Genomic DNA, 16,614 nt, shown 5'->3' on the forward strand with positions numbered 1-16,614 from the left:
ATTAAGTTTAGCGAGGCAATTCATTTTTCATATGGGTGTTTGTTTGCTTTTTTCCATCAATAACATAAAGTACCAGTCAAAAGTTTGGACACACCTTCTCTTTCAATGGTTTTTATTTATTTTAATTATTTTCTACATTGTAGATTAATACTGAAGACATCAAAACTATAAAAGAACACATTTGGAATTATGTTGTAAACAAAAAAGTGTTAAATTAAAATGTTTTATATTTTAGATTCCTCAAAGTAACCCCCTTTTGCTATGATGACAGCTTTGCACACTCTTGGCATTCTCTCAATCAGCTTCATGAGATAGTCTCCTGGAGTTGTTTTCCAATAGTCTTGAAGGAGTTCACATAGGTGCTGAGGACTTGTTGGCTGCTTTTCCTTCACTCTGGAGTCCAACTCATCCAAACCATCTCAGTTGGGTTTAGGTCGGGTCATTGTGGAGGCCAGGTCATCTGATGCAGCACTCCATCATTTTCCTTCTTGGTCACGTAGCTCTTACGTAGCCTGGAGGTGTGTTTGGGGTCATTGTCTTGTTGAAAAACAAATGATGGTCCCCGTAAGCGCAAACCAGATGGGATGGCATGGCACTGCAGAATGCTGTGGTAGCAATGCTGGTTAAGTGTGCCTTGAATTTTGAATAAATCGCCAACCGTGTCACCAGCAAAGCCCCCCCACACCATCACACCACCTCCTCCATGCTTCACAGTGGATACCACACATACAGAAACCATCCACTCACCTTCTCTGCGTCTCACAAAGACACCAGTGGTTGGAACAAAAAATCTCAAATTTGGACTCATCATACCAAAGTACAGATTTCCACTGGTCTAATGTCCATTCCTTGTGTTTCTTGGCCCAAACAATTCTCTTCTTGTTGTTCATCCTCAGTAGTGGCTTCTTTGCAGCAATTCGACCATGAAGGCCTCACTCACGCAATCTCTTCTGAACAGTTGATGTTGAGATTTGTCTGCTACTTGAACTCTGTTAAGAATTTATGTGGGCTTTAATCTGAGGTGCTGTTAAGTAGCGGTTTCTGAGGCTGGTAACTCTAATGAACTTATCCTCTGCAGCAGATGTTACTCTTGGTCTTCCTTTCTTGGGGTGGTTTTCATGAGAGCCAGTTTCATCGTTTGGTTTTTGCAACTGCACTTGAGGATTCATTCAAAGTTCTTGAAATTTTCCGTATCTACTGACCTTCATGTCTTAAAGTAATGATGTACTGTCGTTTCTCTTTGCTGAGTTGAGTGGTTCGTGCCATAATATGGATTACAACAGTAGTCAAATAGGGGTGTCCACTGTGTACTAACCCTACCTCTGCACAACACAACTGATGGTCTCAAACACATTAAGAAGGCAAGTCATTTCACAGATTGACTCTTGACAATGCACGCCTGTTAATTCAAAACCATTCCAGAAGACTATCTCATGATGCTGATTGAGAGAATGCCAAGAGTGTGCAAAGCTGTCATCAAAGCAAAAGGGGACTACTTTGAGGAATCTAAAATATAAAACATATTTTGATTTGTTTAACACTTTTTTGTTTACAACATAATTCCATATGTGTTCTTTCATAGTTTTGATGTCTTCAGTATTAATCTACAATGTAGAAAATAATTAAAATAAATAAAAACCATTGAATGAGAAGGTGTGTCCAAACTTTTGACTGGTACTGTAAATTGTAATTAAAAAAATACTTTGTGTTTACTGAAGTTGTCTTTGTCTTCTATTAAATTTTGTTTGAAAATCCAAAACGATTAAGTGTGGCAATTATGCAAAAATCGAAGTAATAGGGAAGGGTCAAAAAAATTTTTACACCAATGTATATAACAGTATATTATAGTGGCAGAGATTTGAACAAATTTCTTGAATCACAACAAAGTTGTGTTTAAAAATGTTTTGTGTCATTTCAGACAGATTGAATGTTGCCAAAATGCAGATGAATTCTACAGTACGATGGGAAGACTGACTCAAGAGATGCTTGAGGACAATCTGATAGACAGCAATGAGCTTATGCAGGTTATAAATAGTTTTTTTCCCTATTAGCGCATACAGCGTTTTGCAAGCATTTTAAGCTGCATGAATATGAGTGATAGTATGTGAGGTATGTAGTGTCTTATAAGATTTACCTAAATATGCATACAGTTGTGAATGTCTTCTGTTTAGAACTTGACTATATTTGTGTGTATTTATATATAACAAGCTTGCAGAAATTGCACAAATTCAGGCAATTATTATGGGAGACTTTAATTTACCTGATATAAAATGGGAGGTGTCTGTTGCAAGCTCCACTAGTAGTAGAGACATTCTAAATTTCTTGCAGGGATCATCCCTGCAGCAATTGGTGAGATAGTCCACTCTGAAATATTGGACTTCATACTTATAGATGGTGAAAACCTGGGTTCCAGTGATTATCAAGCAATATGGTTCAGATTACAGACAGAGACAGACCCATCCCATAGAAAAACAAAGGTGTTAGATTTTAGGAATGCTAAATTTGTAGGGATTTGTTAATGTGTAATCAAATCTTTGGCAGAGTGGAGGAACTTAGGAGTGCAGGAGAGGTGGGAAAAAATGCAATACTAAAGGCAGCATACCTTTTGTATCAAAAGTGTTAGGAAAAAACACAAGGAAAAGTAAGCCAGTGTGGTTTGCGAAAGAAGTAGCAAGTATTGTGAAAGTAGAAAAGATGGCAGACACAAAATAATGAAGACAGAGAGTTGGATCTTGTTAGACAGAAGGAGACAAAGAAGGTAATCAGATGTGGAAAGGCACGAGCTCAGGAGAAAATTGCCCAGTCACTGGGTAAATGGGGCAAAACCTTTTTTTTTTTAAATATATAAGCGAAAGGAGGAAAACAGAAGGTGGAATAATAAGACTATGGGAGTCTTGTTGAGGGAGACAATGTAATAGCAGATCATCTTAATAATTTTTGCTCAGTATTCACTACTGAAAGAGAGGGCTAAAGTGCTACAGTTAAGTTGTAGGTACAGTCCTAAAAATGAGGTAGAAACAAGTACATTTAAAGAAGAGAAGGTCCTAACAGAACTCTCAAAACTGAAAGTGAATAAATCAGTGAGACCAGATGGGATACACCCATGGATACGAAGAGCTTAAAGGGGTGCTGATAGCACCAATAACAGAATTATTCAACTAGTCACTAGCTACAGGAGTAATTCCAGGGCACTGGAAAAGAGTGAACATAGGCCCACTGCACAAAAGTGGAAGCCTGGTAGAGGCAAGCAACTACCGACCAGTGAGCCTTACATTAGTAGTAGGGAAATTGATGGAAACACTTTTAAAAGAAAGAGTTGTAGATTATCTCAAATCCAGCAATTTACAGGATCCCAAACAGCATGAATTTACTGGGGGGAGATCATGTCAAACAAATCTTATTGACTTTTCTCCTACGTCCTAGAGGATGCTGGGAACTCCAAAAGGACCATGGGGTATAGACGGGATCCGCAGGAGACATGGGCACTTTAAGACTTTAATGGGCGTGAACTGGCTCCTCCCTCTATGCCCCTCCTCCAGACCTCAGTTAGATTCTGTGCCCAGAGGAGACTGGTCACACACTAGGGGAGCTCTATAGAGTTTCTCTAAAAAAGACTTTTGTTAGGTTTATTATTTTCAGGGAGCACTGCTGGCAACAGGCTCCCTGCTTCGTGGGACTGAGGGGAGAGAAGCAGACCTACTTCTGTGAGTTTAAAGGCTCTGCTTCTTAGGCTACTGGACACCATTAGCTCCAGAGGGTCTAATCACTTGGTATAGCCTAGCTGTTCATTCCTGGGGCCGCGCCGCCGTCCCCCTCACAGAGCCTGAAGTAAGAAGCCGGGTGAGTAGCAGCAGCAAGAAGACTTCAGAGGCTGCAGAAGACTTCAGTTCTTCCTTGCGGTACAGCGCAGCGGTCGCGCTGCACGCCATTGCTCCCACACACACAAGGCACTACATGGGTGCAGGGCGCAGGGGAGGCGCCTTGGGCAGCAATAAAACCTCTGAGACTGGCAAGTTGGTATACAGTGCATAGGCAACTGTATACAGACCCCCGTCCGTATAAAGAAAAGCGGGACACAAGCGCTCCTTTGAGGGGGCGGGGCTTCGTCCTCCAGCTTTAACCAGCGCCACTTTATCTCCACAGCTTGCTGCAGAGACGCTGCTTCTGGCCCTTCACTGCTGTCACAAGTAACAGGTTGCAAAAAACAAAGGGGGGGGAGGCACAGCAATTTGGTGTTGATTACTATGATATAAAAGCGCTTATAGGTCTTGGGGCATTATTTAATTATTTCAGACCGGTGAGGCGCTGGGTGTGAGCTGGCAAACTCCCTCTCTGTCTCTCTGAGGGGCCTTACTGTGGGTCTGTCCCCTATAGCCCAGTGTGTTTGTGGGTGTCGGTACGCGTGTGTCGACATGTCCGAGGCTGAATGCTCTTCCCAGGAGGAGGCTGTGGTGGGGGCTGAACAGAATGAGGGAGTGACTCCATCGGCACCGACGACTGCTGATTGGGTAGAGATGTGGAGTGTTTTAAATACAAGTGTGGCTTTGTTGCACAAGGGGTTGGACAAATCTGAAGCTCAGAACCAAGCATGGAGACAATCCATGGGAGATGTTTTGTCACAATCTCAGACCCCCTCAGGGTCCCAGAAACGTTCATTTACCCAGATAGCAGACACAGATACCGACACGGATTCCGACTCCAGTGTCGACTATAATGATGCCACGTTACATCCTAAGGTGGCTAAGCGTATTCAGTACATGATTGTGGCAATAAAAGAAGTGTTACATATCACGGAAGACCCCGCTGTTCCTGAGACAAGGGTCTGTATGTTTAAGGGTAAGAAACCTGAGGTAACGTTTCCTCCCTCTCATGAACTGAACGCTCTTTTTGAAAAAGCTTGGGAATCTCCTGACAAGAGACTACTGATTCCCAGGAGGATTTCTATGGCGTATCCATTTCCCTCGTGGATAGGTTACGGTGGGAATCCTCCCCTACGGTGGACAAAGCTCTGGCGCGTTTGTCCAAGAAGGTGGCGCTACCATCCCCGGACACGGCAGCACTTAAAGATCCTGCCGATCGTAAGCAGGAAACTACCTTGAAGTCTATTTATGTCACTACGGGTACGCTGCTCAGGCCGGCCGTGGCATCAGCATGGGTGAGTAGCGCTATTGAAAAGTGGGCAGATCACTTGTCATCTGAAATAGACACCCTGGATAGGGAAAGCGTGCTTTTGACGCTGGGTCATATCAGGGACGCGGCAGTCTAACTAAAGGACGCTGCGAGAGACATTGGCCTCTTCGCTTCAAGGGCCAATGCCATGGCAATCTCGGCTAGGAGGGCGTTGTGGACGCATCAGTGGAATGGTGGTGCTGATTCTAAAAAGGCTATGGAGGCTCTGCCCTTCAAAGGTGAAGTTTTGTTTGGTGAAGGCCTCGTGGACCTGGTTTCTACAGCTACTGCGGGTAAGTCGTCCTTTTTGCCTTTTGTCCCTCCACAGCAAAAGAAAACCCCTCAATACCAGATGCAGTCCTTTCGGTCTCATAAATTCAGGAAAGGACGAGGGTCCTCTTTCCTTGCTGTTAGAGGTAAGGGAAAAGGAAAAAGATCGCCGGCTGTGGCAAGCTCCCAGGAGCAGAAGTCCTCCCCGGCTTGTGCCTGTCACAATCCCATGTAGTTTCTTCTCCATGCCTGGGGTGGCGCTCTCTGCTCTGGTGTTCAGAGTTCTGCTCTGTATCTGCATCTTGATTAGTAGCTACTACCACAGCTGTGAGCAGCACCTGTACTCACTACTTAGGCCAGCCACACAGGCTCCCTGGTGCCAGTTCATCGAGTCAAGATTGTTACAGCTCCTGGTCCTGGTCATGCTGATCTCTGCTGCTAAATAGACCAAAGAACTGCCAGTGCTCTTGTTCCCGGCGAGTTTCTCCGCAGTCTACCCCAGTGTCTCCGGTGCTTCCAGCATTAACTGCTGCACAGCTTCCAGCATTCTCAAGCAGCTTCTGGACTTTAATTGTTATTTTCAAGTTCCTAGAATCATCAGTGTCCAGTCACCGTGTACTACTCTGCAAACCACCAGTGTCTTTAATTGTTATTTTCAAGTTCCTGGAATCATCAGCGTCTTCAGTCACCGTGTACTACTCTGCAAACCATCAGTGTCTTTAATTGTTATTCTCAAGTTCCTAGAACCATCAGTGTCTCCAGTCACCGTTTGCTACTCTGCAAACCATCAGTGTCTTTAATTGTTATTTTCAAGTTCCTGGAATCATCAGCGTCTTCAGTCACCGTTTACTACTCTGCAAACCATCAGTGTCTTTAATTGTTATTTTCAAGTTCCTAGAATCATCAGTGTCTCCAGTCACCGTTTACTACTCTGCAAACCACCAGTGTCTTTAATTATTATTCTCAAGTTCCAGGAATCATCAGCGTCCTCAGTCACCGTTTACTACTTTGCAAATCACCAGTGTCTTTAATTATTATTCTCAAGTTCCTGGAATCATCAGCGTCTTCAGTCACCATTTACTACTCTGCAAACCACCAGTGTCTTTAGTTATCATTCTCAAGTTCCTGGAATCATCAGCGTCTCCAGTCACCATTTACTACTCTGTAAACCACCAGTGTCTTTAACCATTATTCTTAAGTTCCTTAACTCATCAGCATCTTCAGTCACCATTTACAAGTCTGCAAATCACCAGTGTCTTCAATCATCATTTACAAGTTCCTTAACTCATCAGCATCTTCAGTCACCATTTACAAGTCTGCAAATCACCAGTGTCTTCAATCATCATTTACAAGTTCCTTAACTCATCAGCATCTTCAGTCATCATTTACAAGTCTGCAAATCACCAGTGTCTTAAATCATCATTCACAAGTTCCTTAACTCATCAGCACCTTTAGTCACCGTTCACAAGTTTACGAATCATCAGTGTCATCCTGTGTTCCAGTTACAGTGCAATCCTGCAACCCTGGTACGTGCATACTCTACCACAGTCTACATCATTCTCATGTACTCACAGTTTCCTGGCATCCCATGTCCCCTCAGTTTTCCCTTTGTGTTCTCTAGTTATTCCTGCTTTATATCTATTGTTTACAGTTGTACGTTGCTTTAATAAACTAGTTATTATTCCGTGAACCTCAGTCCCTGCTAATATGTTTTCACACTGGAAGATCCAAACGAATTCCGACAGTGCCAAATCCACCGCATGACGCTGGGGCTCCGCTGCGGGAGTCCGCACCGGTGGTGCGCGTCTTCAGCGCTTCAGTCAGGTCTGGGTTCACTCGGGCCTGGATCCTTGGATGCTGGAAATTGTGACCCAAGGATACAAACTGGAGTTTCAAGACGTGCCTCCGCACCGATTTTTCAAATCGGCCTTGCCAGCTTCTCTTCCAGAAAGAGAGGTAGTGTGTGCGGCAATACAAAAGCTGTGTCGGCAGCAAGTCATTGTCACGGTACCCCCGTTACAGCGGGGGGAAAGGTTTTATTCAACCCTGTTCGTGGTCCCGAAACCAGATGGCTCGGTCAGACCAATTCTGAACTTAAAATCCCTCAATCTGTATTTAAAAAGATTCAAATTCAAGATGGAATCTCTCCGAGCAGTGATCTCCAGTCTGGAGGGGGGGGGGGGGGGGGGATTTTATGGTGTCAGTAGACATAAAGGATGCTTACCTACATGTCCCCATATATCCTCCACATCAGGCGTACCTGAGGTTCGCTGTTCAGGATTGTCACTACCAATTTCAGACGTTGCCGTTTGGTCTTTCCACGGCCCCGAGGATTTTCACCAAGGTAATGGCGGAAATTATGGTACTCCTGCGCAAGCAAGGGGTCACAATTATCCCGTACTTGGACGATCTCCTGATAAAGGAGAGGTCACAGGAGCAGTTACTAAAAAACGTTGCGCTCTCCCTGACAGTTCTGCAACAACATGGCTGACTCCTAAATTTGCCAAAGTCGCAGTTGATTCCGACAACACGGCTGTCGTTTTTGGGTATGATTTTGGACACGGAACTATAGAGAATTTTTCTCCCGTTGGAAAAAGCTCTGGAATTCCAGAACATGGTCAAAAAGCTTCTGAAACCGGCAAGAGTGTCGATTCATCAATGCACTCGAGTGCTGGGGAAAATGGTGGCGGCCTACGAGGCCATTCCGTTTGGCAGGTTCCATGCAAGAACTTTTCAGTGGGACCTGTTGAACAAGTGGTCCGGGTCCCATCTACACATGCACCGGAAGATAAGCCGGTCCCCCAGGGCCAGGATTTCTCTCCTGTGGTGGCTCCAACTTTCTCACCTTCTAGAGCAGGGCTGGCCAAACCGGTCCTCGAGATCTACCAACAGTTCATGTTTTCCAGGCCTCCTGGAGATCTGTAGAATTGTCAAGTAGGAATAAATGCAGCACATCTTAATTAGTAATGACTACACCTGTGCACAAGCTAGGTGGTCTGGAAAATGTGAACTGTTGGTAGATCTCGAGGACTGGTTTGGCCAGCTCTGTTCTAGAGGGTCGCAGGTTCAGGATCCAAGATTGGATCTTGGTGACCACGGATGGGAGTCTCCGAGGTTGGGGAGCAGTCACACAGTGGGTAAATTTCCAGGGAAAATGGTCAAGCCAAGAAGCTTGTCTACACATAAACATTCTGGAATTAAGGGCCATCTACAACGGCCTTCTACAAGTGGAACATCTGCTGCGCGGCCTACCCGTCCTGATTCAGTCGGACAACATAACAGCGGTGGCGCACATAAACCGCCAAGGCGGAACAAGGAGCAGAGCGGCGATGGCCACAAAGATTCTTCGCTGGGCAGAAAAACATGCAAGTGCTCTGTCAGCGGTCTTCATTCCAGGCGTGGACAACTGGGAAGCAGACTTCCTCAGCAGATGCGATCTCCATCCAGGAGAGTGGGGTCTTCACCAAGAGGTCTTTGCAGAAGTGACAGGTCGTTGGGGAATTCCTCAAATAGACATGATGGCGTCTCGCCTCAACAAGAAGCTTCAGAAGTATTGTTTCAGGTCGAGGGACCCTCAGGCAGTAGCTGTGGATGCTCTGGTGACACCGTGGGTGTTTCAGTCGGTCTATGTGTTCCCTCCACTTCCTCTCATCCCAAAGGTGATAAGGATCATAAGAAGAACAAGGGTTCAGGCGATACTCATTGTTCCAGATTGGCCACGGAGGGCCTGGTATCCGGATCTTCAGGAATTACTCATAGGAGATCCTTGGTCTCTTCCTCTAAGAGAGGATCTATTACAGCAGGGGCCGTGCGTGTTCCAAGACTTACCGCGGCTGCTTTTGATGGCATGGTGGTTGAACGCCAAATCCTAGCTCGAAAGGGTATTCCCGGAGAGGTCATCCCCACTCTACTGAAAGCTAGAAAGGAGGTAACGGCGAAGCATTACCACCGTATTTGGAGAAAATATGTGTCTTGGTGTGAATCCAAGAAGGCGTCTACGGAAGAATTTCAGCTGGGTCGTTTTCTCCATTTATTGCAAGCTGGTGTGGATGCGGGCCTTAAGTTAGGCTCCATTAAAGTGCAGATCTCGGCCTTTTCTATTTCTTTCAAAAGGAATTGGCCTCGCTTCCAGAAGTACCGACTTTCGTGAAGGGCGTGCTGCACATCCAGCCTCCATTTGTGCCCCCAGTGGCACCATGGGACCTTAACGTGGTGTTACAGTTCCTTACGTCGCATTGGTTTGAACCTTTACAAAAGGTGGTCATGCTATTGGCCTTGGCGTCCGCAAGGCGGGTGTCAGAGTTGGCAGCTTTGTCTCACAAAAGCCCCTACTTGGTTTTCCATGTAGATAGAGCGGAGTTGAGGACTCGTCACCAATTTCTCCCAAAGGTGGTTTCTTCGTTTCACATGAACCAACCTATTGTGGTACCTGTGGCTACTGAAGCCTTGGCTGAGTCAAAGTCTCTCGATGTGGTCAGAGCTTTGAAAATTTATGTAGCCAGAACGGCTCGTATTAGGAAAACAGAGGCGCTGTTTGTCCTGTATGCTTCCAACAAAGTTGGGGCTCCTGCTTCTAAGCAGACTATTGCACGCTGGATCTGTAATACGATGTAGCATGCTCATTCTACGGCTGGATTGGCGTTATCGAAATCGGTGAAGGCCCATTCCACTAGGAGGGTGGGCTCGTCTTGGGCGGCTGCCCGGGGTGTCTCGGCATTACAACTTTGTCGAGCAGCTACTTGGTTGGGTTCAAACACTTTTGCAAAATTCTGCAAGTTTGATACCCTGGCTGATGAGGACCTCATGTTTGCTCAATCGGTGCTGCAGAGTCATCCGCACTCTCCCACCCGGTCTGGAGCTTTGGTATAAACCCCATGGTCCTTTTGGAGTCCCCAGCATCCTCTAGGACGTAGGAGAAAATAGGATTTTAATACCTACTGGTAAATCTTTTTCTCTTAGTCCGTAGAGGATGCTGGGCGTCCGTCCCAGTGCAGACTTTTTTCTGCAGTAATTGTATATAGTTATTGCTTTTGTTACACAAAGGTTGTGTTTCGGTTAAGGTCAGCCTGTTGCTGATCTCTTTTGGTTCACGCTGTTACCTGGTTTTAGTTAAATGCCATGTTGTACGGTGTGTTGTGATGTGAGCTGGTATGCATCTCACCCTTAGTTTAACAAAATCCTTTTCCTCGAAATGTCTGTCTCCTCTGGGTACAGTTCCTATAACTGAGGTCTGGAGGAGGGGCATAGAGGGAGGAGCCAGTTCACGCCCATTAAAGTCTTAAAGTGCCCATGTCTCCTGCGGATCCCGTCTATACCCCATGGTCCTTTTGGAGTCCCCAGCATCCTTTTCGGACTAAGAGAAAAGGATTTACCGGTAGGTATTAAAATCCTATTTTTTTGACTTGGTGACTAAAGTAATAGATAAAGGGGGGCACCGTAGATATAGCTTATCTAGACTTTACTAAAGCTTTTAACACAGTCCCACATCGCAGACTGTTAAATAAACTTGAAAGCATTGAATTGGATACCAAGATGGTTGAGTGGATAAGATCTTGGTTGCAGGATAGAAAGCAGAGTTGTAGTACATGGAGTGCATTAACAGGAGGGAAATGTTACCATTGGAGTCCCCCAGGGATCTGTACTTGGACCAGTACTTTTTAATATCTTTATTGGTGACCTTTCAAATGGTATTGAAGGGAAAGTATGCCTTTTTGCAGATGACGCAAAGGTATGCAAGAGGGTAGGTACACCATAAGGCGTAAAACAAATGATTGAGGATGTCAGCAGACTAGAGGAATGGTTAAGAGCGTGGCAATTACAGTTTAATGTCAAAACATGCAAAATCATGCATTTGAGTCTCCAAAATCCAAAGGCCAAATATAGTATTAATAGCACTGTATTATAAACTACTGAGGAGGAAAGGGTTCTAGGAGTCAGTATTTCAGGTGCCTTTAAGGCAGGTAAGCAATGTAACAAAGCAATGAGGAAGACTAGTCAGGCTGCAATGAGAGAAATCAGCAGCAGAAAGAAAGAAGTAATAATGCCACTGTATAGGTCATTGGTACGGCCTCATCTAGAGTACTGTGTTCAATTCTGAAAGCAATTTCTTCAGAAGGATATTAATACATTAGAGACTGTACAAAGAGGGTCAACTAAAATGGTGCATGGCCTACAGTATATAACAAATCTTACCGGGAAAGACTAAAAGATCTTATCATGTATAGTTTGGAGCAGAGAAGGGAAAGGGGGGGGGGGGCATGATAGAAACCTTTAAATATATCATGGGTTTTAACAAGGTACAGGAGGGAAACATTTTTCAAAGGATGAGAAATATTATAACAGGAGTGCATGCACCAAAACTGGAGGTAGATAGGTTCATGGGAAACTTGAGGAAAAATTACTTAACAGAAAGGGTAGTGGACAGGTGGAATAGCCACCCATCAGAGGTGGTAGAGTTTAAAACAGTAGAGCAGTTTAAACATGCATGGTATAGGCATAAGGATATCGATACAAAGAAATAAGGATCAAATAGGGTTTGAGGTAACAATATGGTAAAAAAAAGGGTGCAGACTAGATGGGCTAAGTGGTTCTTAACTACCTTCAAATTCTATGTTTCACTTCAGTTATAAAAGGGTGCAGGTCATATAATCAATAGCATAATGTCCATGCAATAGGATACCAGCAAGGGCTTACTCTATTAATGGCGGGCCAGCACACCATTTAAATCCAAAAAAGATTTTAGGAAAATATTATAAAAGGTAAAAACAGCCTTTACAATGCCAAGTCCATAAAGTTTCTTATCAGCAGTCAGCAATCCATGATCTGCCCATTTTTTAATGGTCTGCCAGATGATACCATTTTGGTGTATGTACACCTTCCTCAAGGACTGCCCAAATTCACTTGCAAAAAGGAGGCTTAAATATCTAATCCACCTGTCATCATGAGCCACACCTGTGGCACATTAAACTATTAGTCAATCACAACTCTATGTATTGCAGCACACAGCAGCCAGAATATTAATGTCTACTTGCTGCATTGGAGGAACCAATCTCTCTTTCCAGGTGCCCGACATGCTGCCCTTTGACATCCACCATATCGGCATACAGTGGGTGGAACGCAAGCCGGAAACCCCACAAGCTGGGGAAACGGCATGTGCTCGATCCTGCTGGAAATGAGGCGGCCCCGGCTTCAGTACCCCCAAACAGCTGCAAGTGCTTTACCAGCAGGAGGAACCAAAGTGCAGTGCCCGCAACTCAGGAGGCTCACAAGGTTCCGCCTAGCCGGATATGGCGCAGTGGTGGATGTCAGCTGTAGAGTAAAAATGATCCAAACCAAAGTGAAATTAATTTTTTTTAATTAACCTTAGTTACAGTGGGTGTAACTTTCTATAAGTTTCCATCTGCATTCCCTGAAGAAAGGCCTTCCCTTTTCACAACTCATAAGGGCGGTGCGAATTACCTCCAATTAAAAAGGAACTTCCAGAGGCCCTCAAAGTAGTGGGGCAGAAATTAATTGATCATGGTTATACTGTAATCCAAAGGAAGTAAAAAGTGAGATCCAAAAGTGTTTACATCTAAACAGGGAAGGTCTGTTGAGTCCTAAGAATAATACAGATGATCATACCTCCCAAGTGTCCCGATTTTCGCGGTACTTTCCTGTTTTATTGGGAGTGTCCTGCTGTCCCACCCGCGGGCCACAGTCTCCCACGGGGACGGGGGGGGGGGCAGTTAAGAGACTCCTGCACTCGCTGCTCTGCTTAGCAGAGCAGCGTTGAATAGATGTTGTCTATTCACAGGACACAGAGGGAAAGAGGGCAGGCCGGCTGCTCACAGAGCGCTGGGCATGGCCCATCAGTGACGAAAACGGGAGGCATGGCAGCCGTTCTCGGCACTGTTGTGAAACTACGCCCCTTTCCCCGAGGCCGTGCCTCTTTGTCGAGCGGGCGCGGATTTGCCACGCATAAAGGTCCCTCTTTGCATTTAATAAATGTTTAGAGGTATGGATGATGGCGTGTAGTATGTTATGCTGGCGCTTGGGCCATCCGGTGCCCGGCATCCCGACCGCCGGCATGCAGGCAGTGTGGTGAGCGCAAAAGAGCCCTTTGTGGGCACGGTAGCGCGCCACGCTATTTATTCTCCCTCCCAAGAAGGGAGAATAGTTGTCGGTATGCCGGCTGTCAGGATTCCGGCGTCTGTATGGTGAGTGCCAGGATCTCGACAGCCGGCATATCAAATGCCTCCCGGATGATAAATCAAAGACTGTTTCAAGTACGTTCTCCATCACTTTGGAGATGACGAGAAATGCCATTTGTAAACAGGCACATTATTAAATCTGATCAGACTTTAGGTCCTTCCTGTCAGCAGTTGCCTTCGTTTTGTTACAAACAGCAGCAATTTAAAATAACATATCACATACTTTGATAGTTAGTCCAATTGTCAACACTAGTTTCAGTTGATTGAAATTGCAGAAAGGGCCTCTTAAATGCTCCGGATGTGTGAACTACAACTATATGATCACCGGCAACCATTCTCTTCATTCTGTGACTGGGACTAAGTATTTCCCAGATCAATGCATGAACTGTGTAATTAAGTATGCAGTTTATTTGATTATGTGCCCATGCAAGAGAATATAAGGGGCAAGACGGTCATGATGATTAACCACTTAACTGACGATTTCCCCCCAAAAAAAATCCACTCTGAAATTGTCGGGATTTTTTTATAAGTAAATTAGGTGAAGAACACGAATTTAACCCTATCCCAAATGACTTTAGTTAAAAAATAAAATATATAATATGTTTTGATTTTATATATATATATATATATATATATATATATTTTTTTTTTTTTTTTTTAAATACCCCCCAAAGCATCAAAACATCGATTGGGAACATCGAGACCATCGGAAACATTGCGACCATCGTGGCTTTCATTTTGAAAGCCCGGACAGCCTCCCGGTACACAGGGGAGGCTTGGGGAGGTTAATTTACACTCCCCAGTGGCTCCTATTGTCTGCAGCCGCTGGAGGTGAGGTCCTGCCGTGCTAACCAATCAGTAGGGGAGAGTGCAGGGAGGCAGAGGGATCTTCCGATCCCTCTGACAGCAGCAGCGGAGGGAAGTTTCTCTTCCCTGCTGCTGTTAACACTGTTTTTCTGACTAGTCGCATCCTGTGCGACCAGGTCAGATAAAGCACTTGCAGGCAGCCAGGCAAGTGGTTAACCACTTAACTGGCATGGTCAGATCACATGCAACTGCGCCACCCCACTCTGTCTCCCAGTTTTTGACGAGGAGATCCGTACTGCAGATGTGCATAATATAATATTTAAATATTCTAAAAAATACTTTTTAAACTATATTAAATAAAATATAAAAAAACCCCAATGTTATGAACAGATTTGAAGAGAAAATAGTCAGTTGAGTGGAGGAATTTTCTATGATTTTCTATTTTGTGAGCCATTACGAAGTGTTGCCCTGCTAATCTGATGAATATTTTCCAGTTTTACAATGAAGAATAATGTGATTTCTAGTTAATTGTTGAATAGTATTCTTTTGTGACGGCTTACCTTTTTGTATGGGTTTTTCTTTTCTCTTATTTTTTCTGAATTTCATTTGGTCGTAATTAATTTTATATTTGTGGGTTCGTGTGTGTATCACATCTATATTTTTTTACCACTTAATACTTAATAGCCAGCAGAGGGAGCAGATGCTATGGCAACTTCGCCTGTTGCATCAAGTTGGTCCCAGCAAATAGATGCTTTATTCGTACACCTACTGTAACTCCGATTTATTACATCTGATTTCATTTCACTTTGGTTTTTGGTTTAGGTCATGTATAATTTACAGTTGACATCCACCACTCTGCCATCTCGGGCTAGGCAGAACCTTGTGAGCCTTCCGAGTTGCAGGGACTGCATTTTGTTTCCTCCTACTGGTAAAGCTCTTACGGCTCCTGCATCACTTCCGTTTGGGTGTATTGAGGCTGAGACCACCTTGTAATTTCTGGCAGGGTGGAACGTATGCCATTTCCTCCGCTTGTGAGGCTTCCGGCTTGCGTTCTGCCCACTGTATGTTAATATGGTGGATGTCAGAGGGAGGTATGTACGGCACTTAGTGACGGAGATTGCTTGATCCCTACAGCAAGTAGAATTAATGGGGGTAATTCCAAGTTGATCGCAGCTGGAAATTTTTTAGCAGTTGGGCAAAACCATGTGCACTGTAGGGGAGGCAGATATAACATTTGCAAAGAGAGTTAGATTTGGGTGGGTTATTTTATTTCTGTGCAGGGTAAATACTGGCTGCTTTATTTTTACACTGCAAATTAGATTGCAGATTGAACACACCACACCCAAATCTAAAACTCTCTGCACATGTTATATCTGCCTCCCCTGCAGTGCACATGGTTTTGCCCAATTGCTAACAGAATTCCTGCTGCGATCAACTTGGAATTACCCCCAATGTTCTAGCTGCTGTGTGCTGCATTTTGTTTAGAGTTGTGATTGGCTAATAGATTAATGTGCCACAGGTGTGAATCCTGATGTCAGGTGCATTAGGTATTTAAGCCTCCTTTTTGCCAGTGTATTTGGGCACTCCTTGAGGCAGGTGTACATACATGACAGGGATCAGTATGTAATCCCGCCGGACGGGATCCCGGTGGTGGGAATACCGACACCGGAATCCCGACCAGCACAATCCCGACAGGGGGGCGAGCGCAACACAGCCCCTTGCGGGCTCGCACAGCGCTGCGGGCATGGTGCCTTGCTACGCTCGGCACACTAATTTATTCCACCTCTATGGGTGTCGTGGACAGCCACAGAGGGAGAATATGTCTGGATTGTGCCGGTCGGGATTCCAGTGTCTGTATTCCGACCGCCGGGATTCCGTCCGGCGGGATCTTGACCGCATCCCACATGACAGACCACTATAAAATGGACAGATTATACAAGGCTGACTGCTGATAAGTAACTTTATGGCTTGGCATTCTAAAAGCTTTTTGTGCCTTTTTTAGAATGTTTTCATTAAACTTTATTGCATTTAAATGGTGGCACTCACCTCATCTGTTACAGAGAACGTATACAACAAGTACTCACAAACAGTCAGTAGATGGCTTTATTCAGTAGTAAAGGGAGGCAGATGCCTGACAGCCATTTAAGCCGATCTCCGTCAGCTTCCTCAGGGGACT

The 16,614-nt window shown here is 44.7% G+C and overlaps 1 protein-coding gene across 6 annotated transcripts in view; it reads left to right on the forward strand.

Moving 5' to 3' along the window:
- The window catches only part of TBC1D30 (TBC1 domain family member 30), a 192,476-nt gene that overhangs the window by 162,345 nt on the left and 13,517 nt on the right, over positions 1 to 16,614 (forward strand). For all 6 annotated transcript variants that reach the window (XM_063927548.1, XM_063927551.1, XM_063927550.1 and 3 more), the window contains one exon: positions 1,919 to 2,024. In XM_063927548.1, the coding sequence (XP_063783618.1) occupies positions 1,919 to 2,024 (106 nt within the window). The remainder of the gene's footprint in view (positions 1 to 1,918; positions 2,025 to 16,614) is intronic.

The sequence above is a fragment of the Pseudophryne corroboree genome, chromosome 6 (assembly GCF_028390025.1).
Source record: "Pseudophryne corroboree isolate aPseCor3 chromosome 6, aPseCor3.hap2, whole genome shotgun sequence".
In the NCBI taxonomy this organism is placed as follows: domain Eukaryota; kingdom Metazoa; phylum Chordata; class Amphibia; order Anura; family Myobatrachidae; genus Pseudophryne; species Pseudophryne corroboree.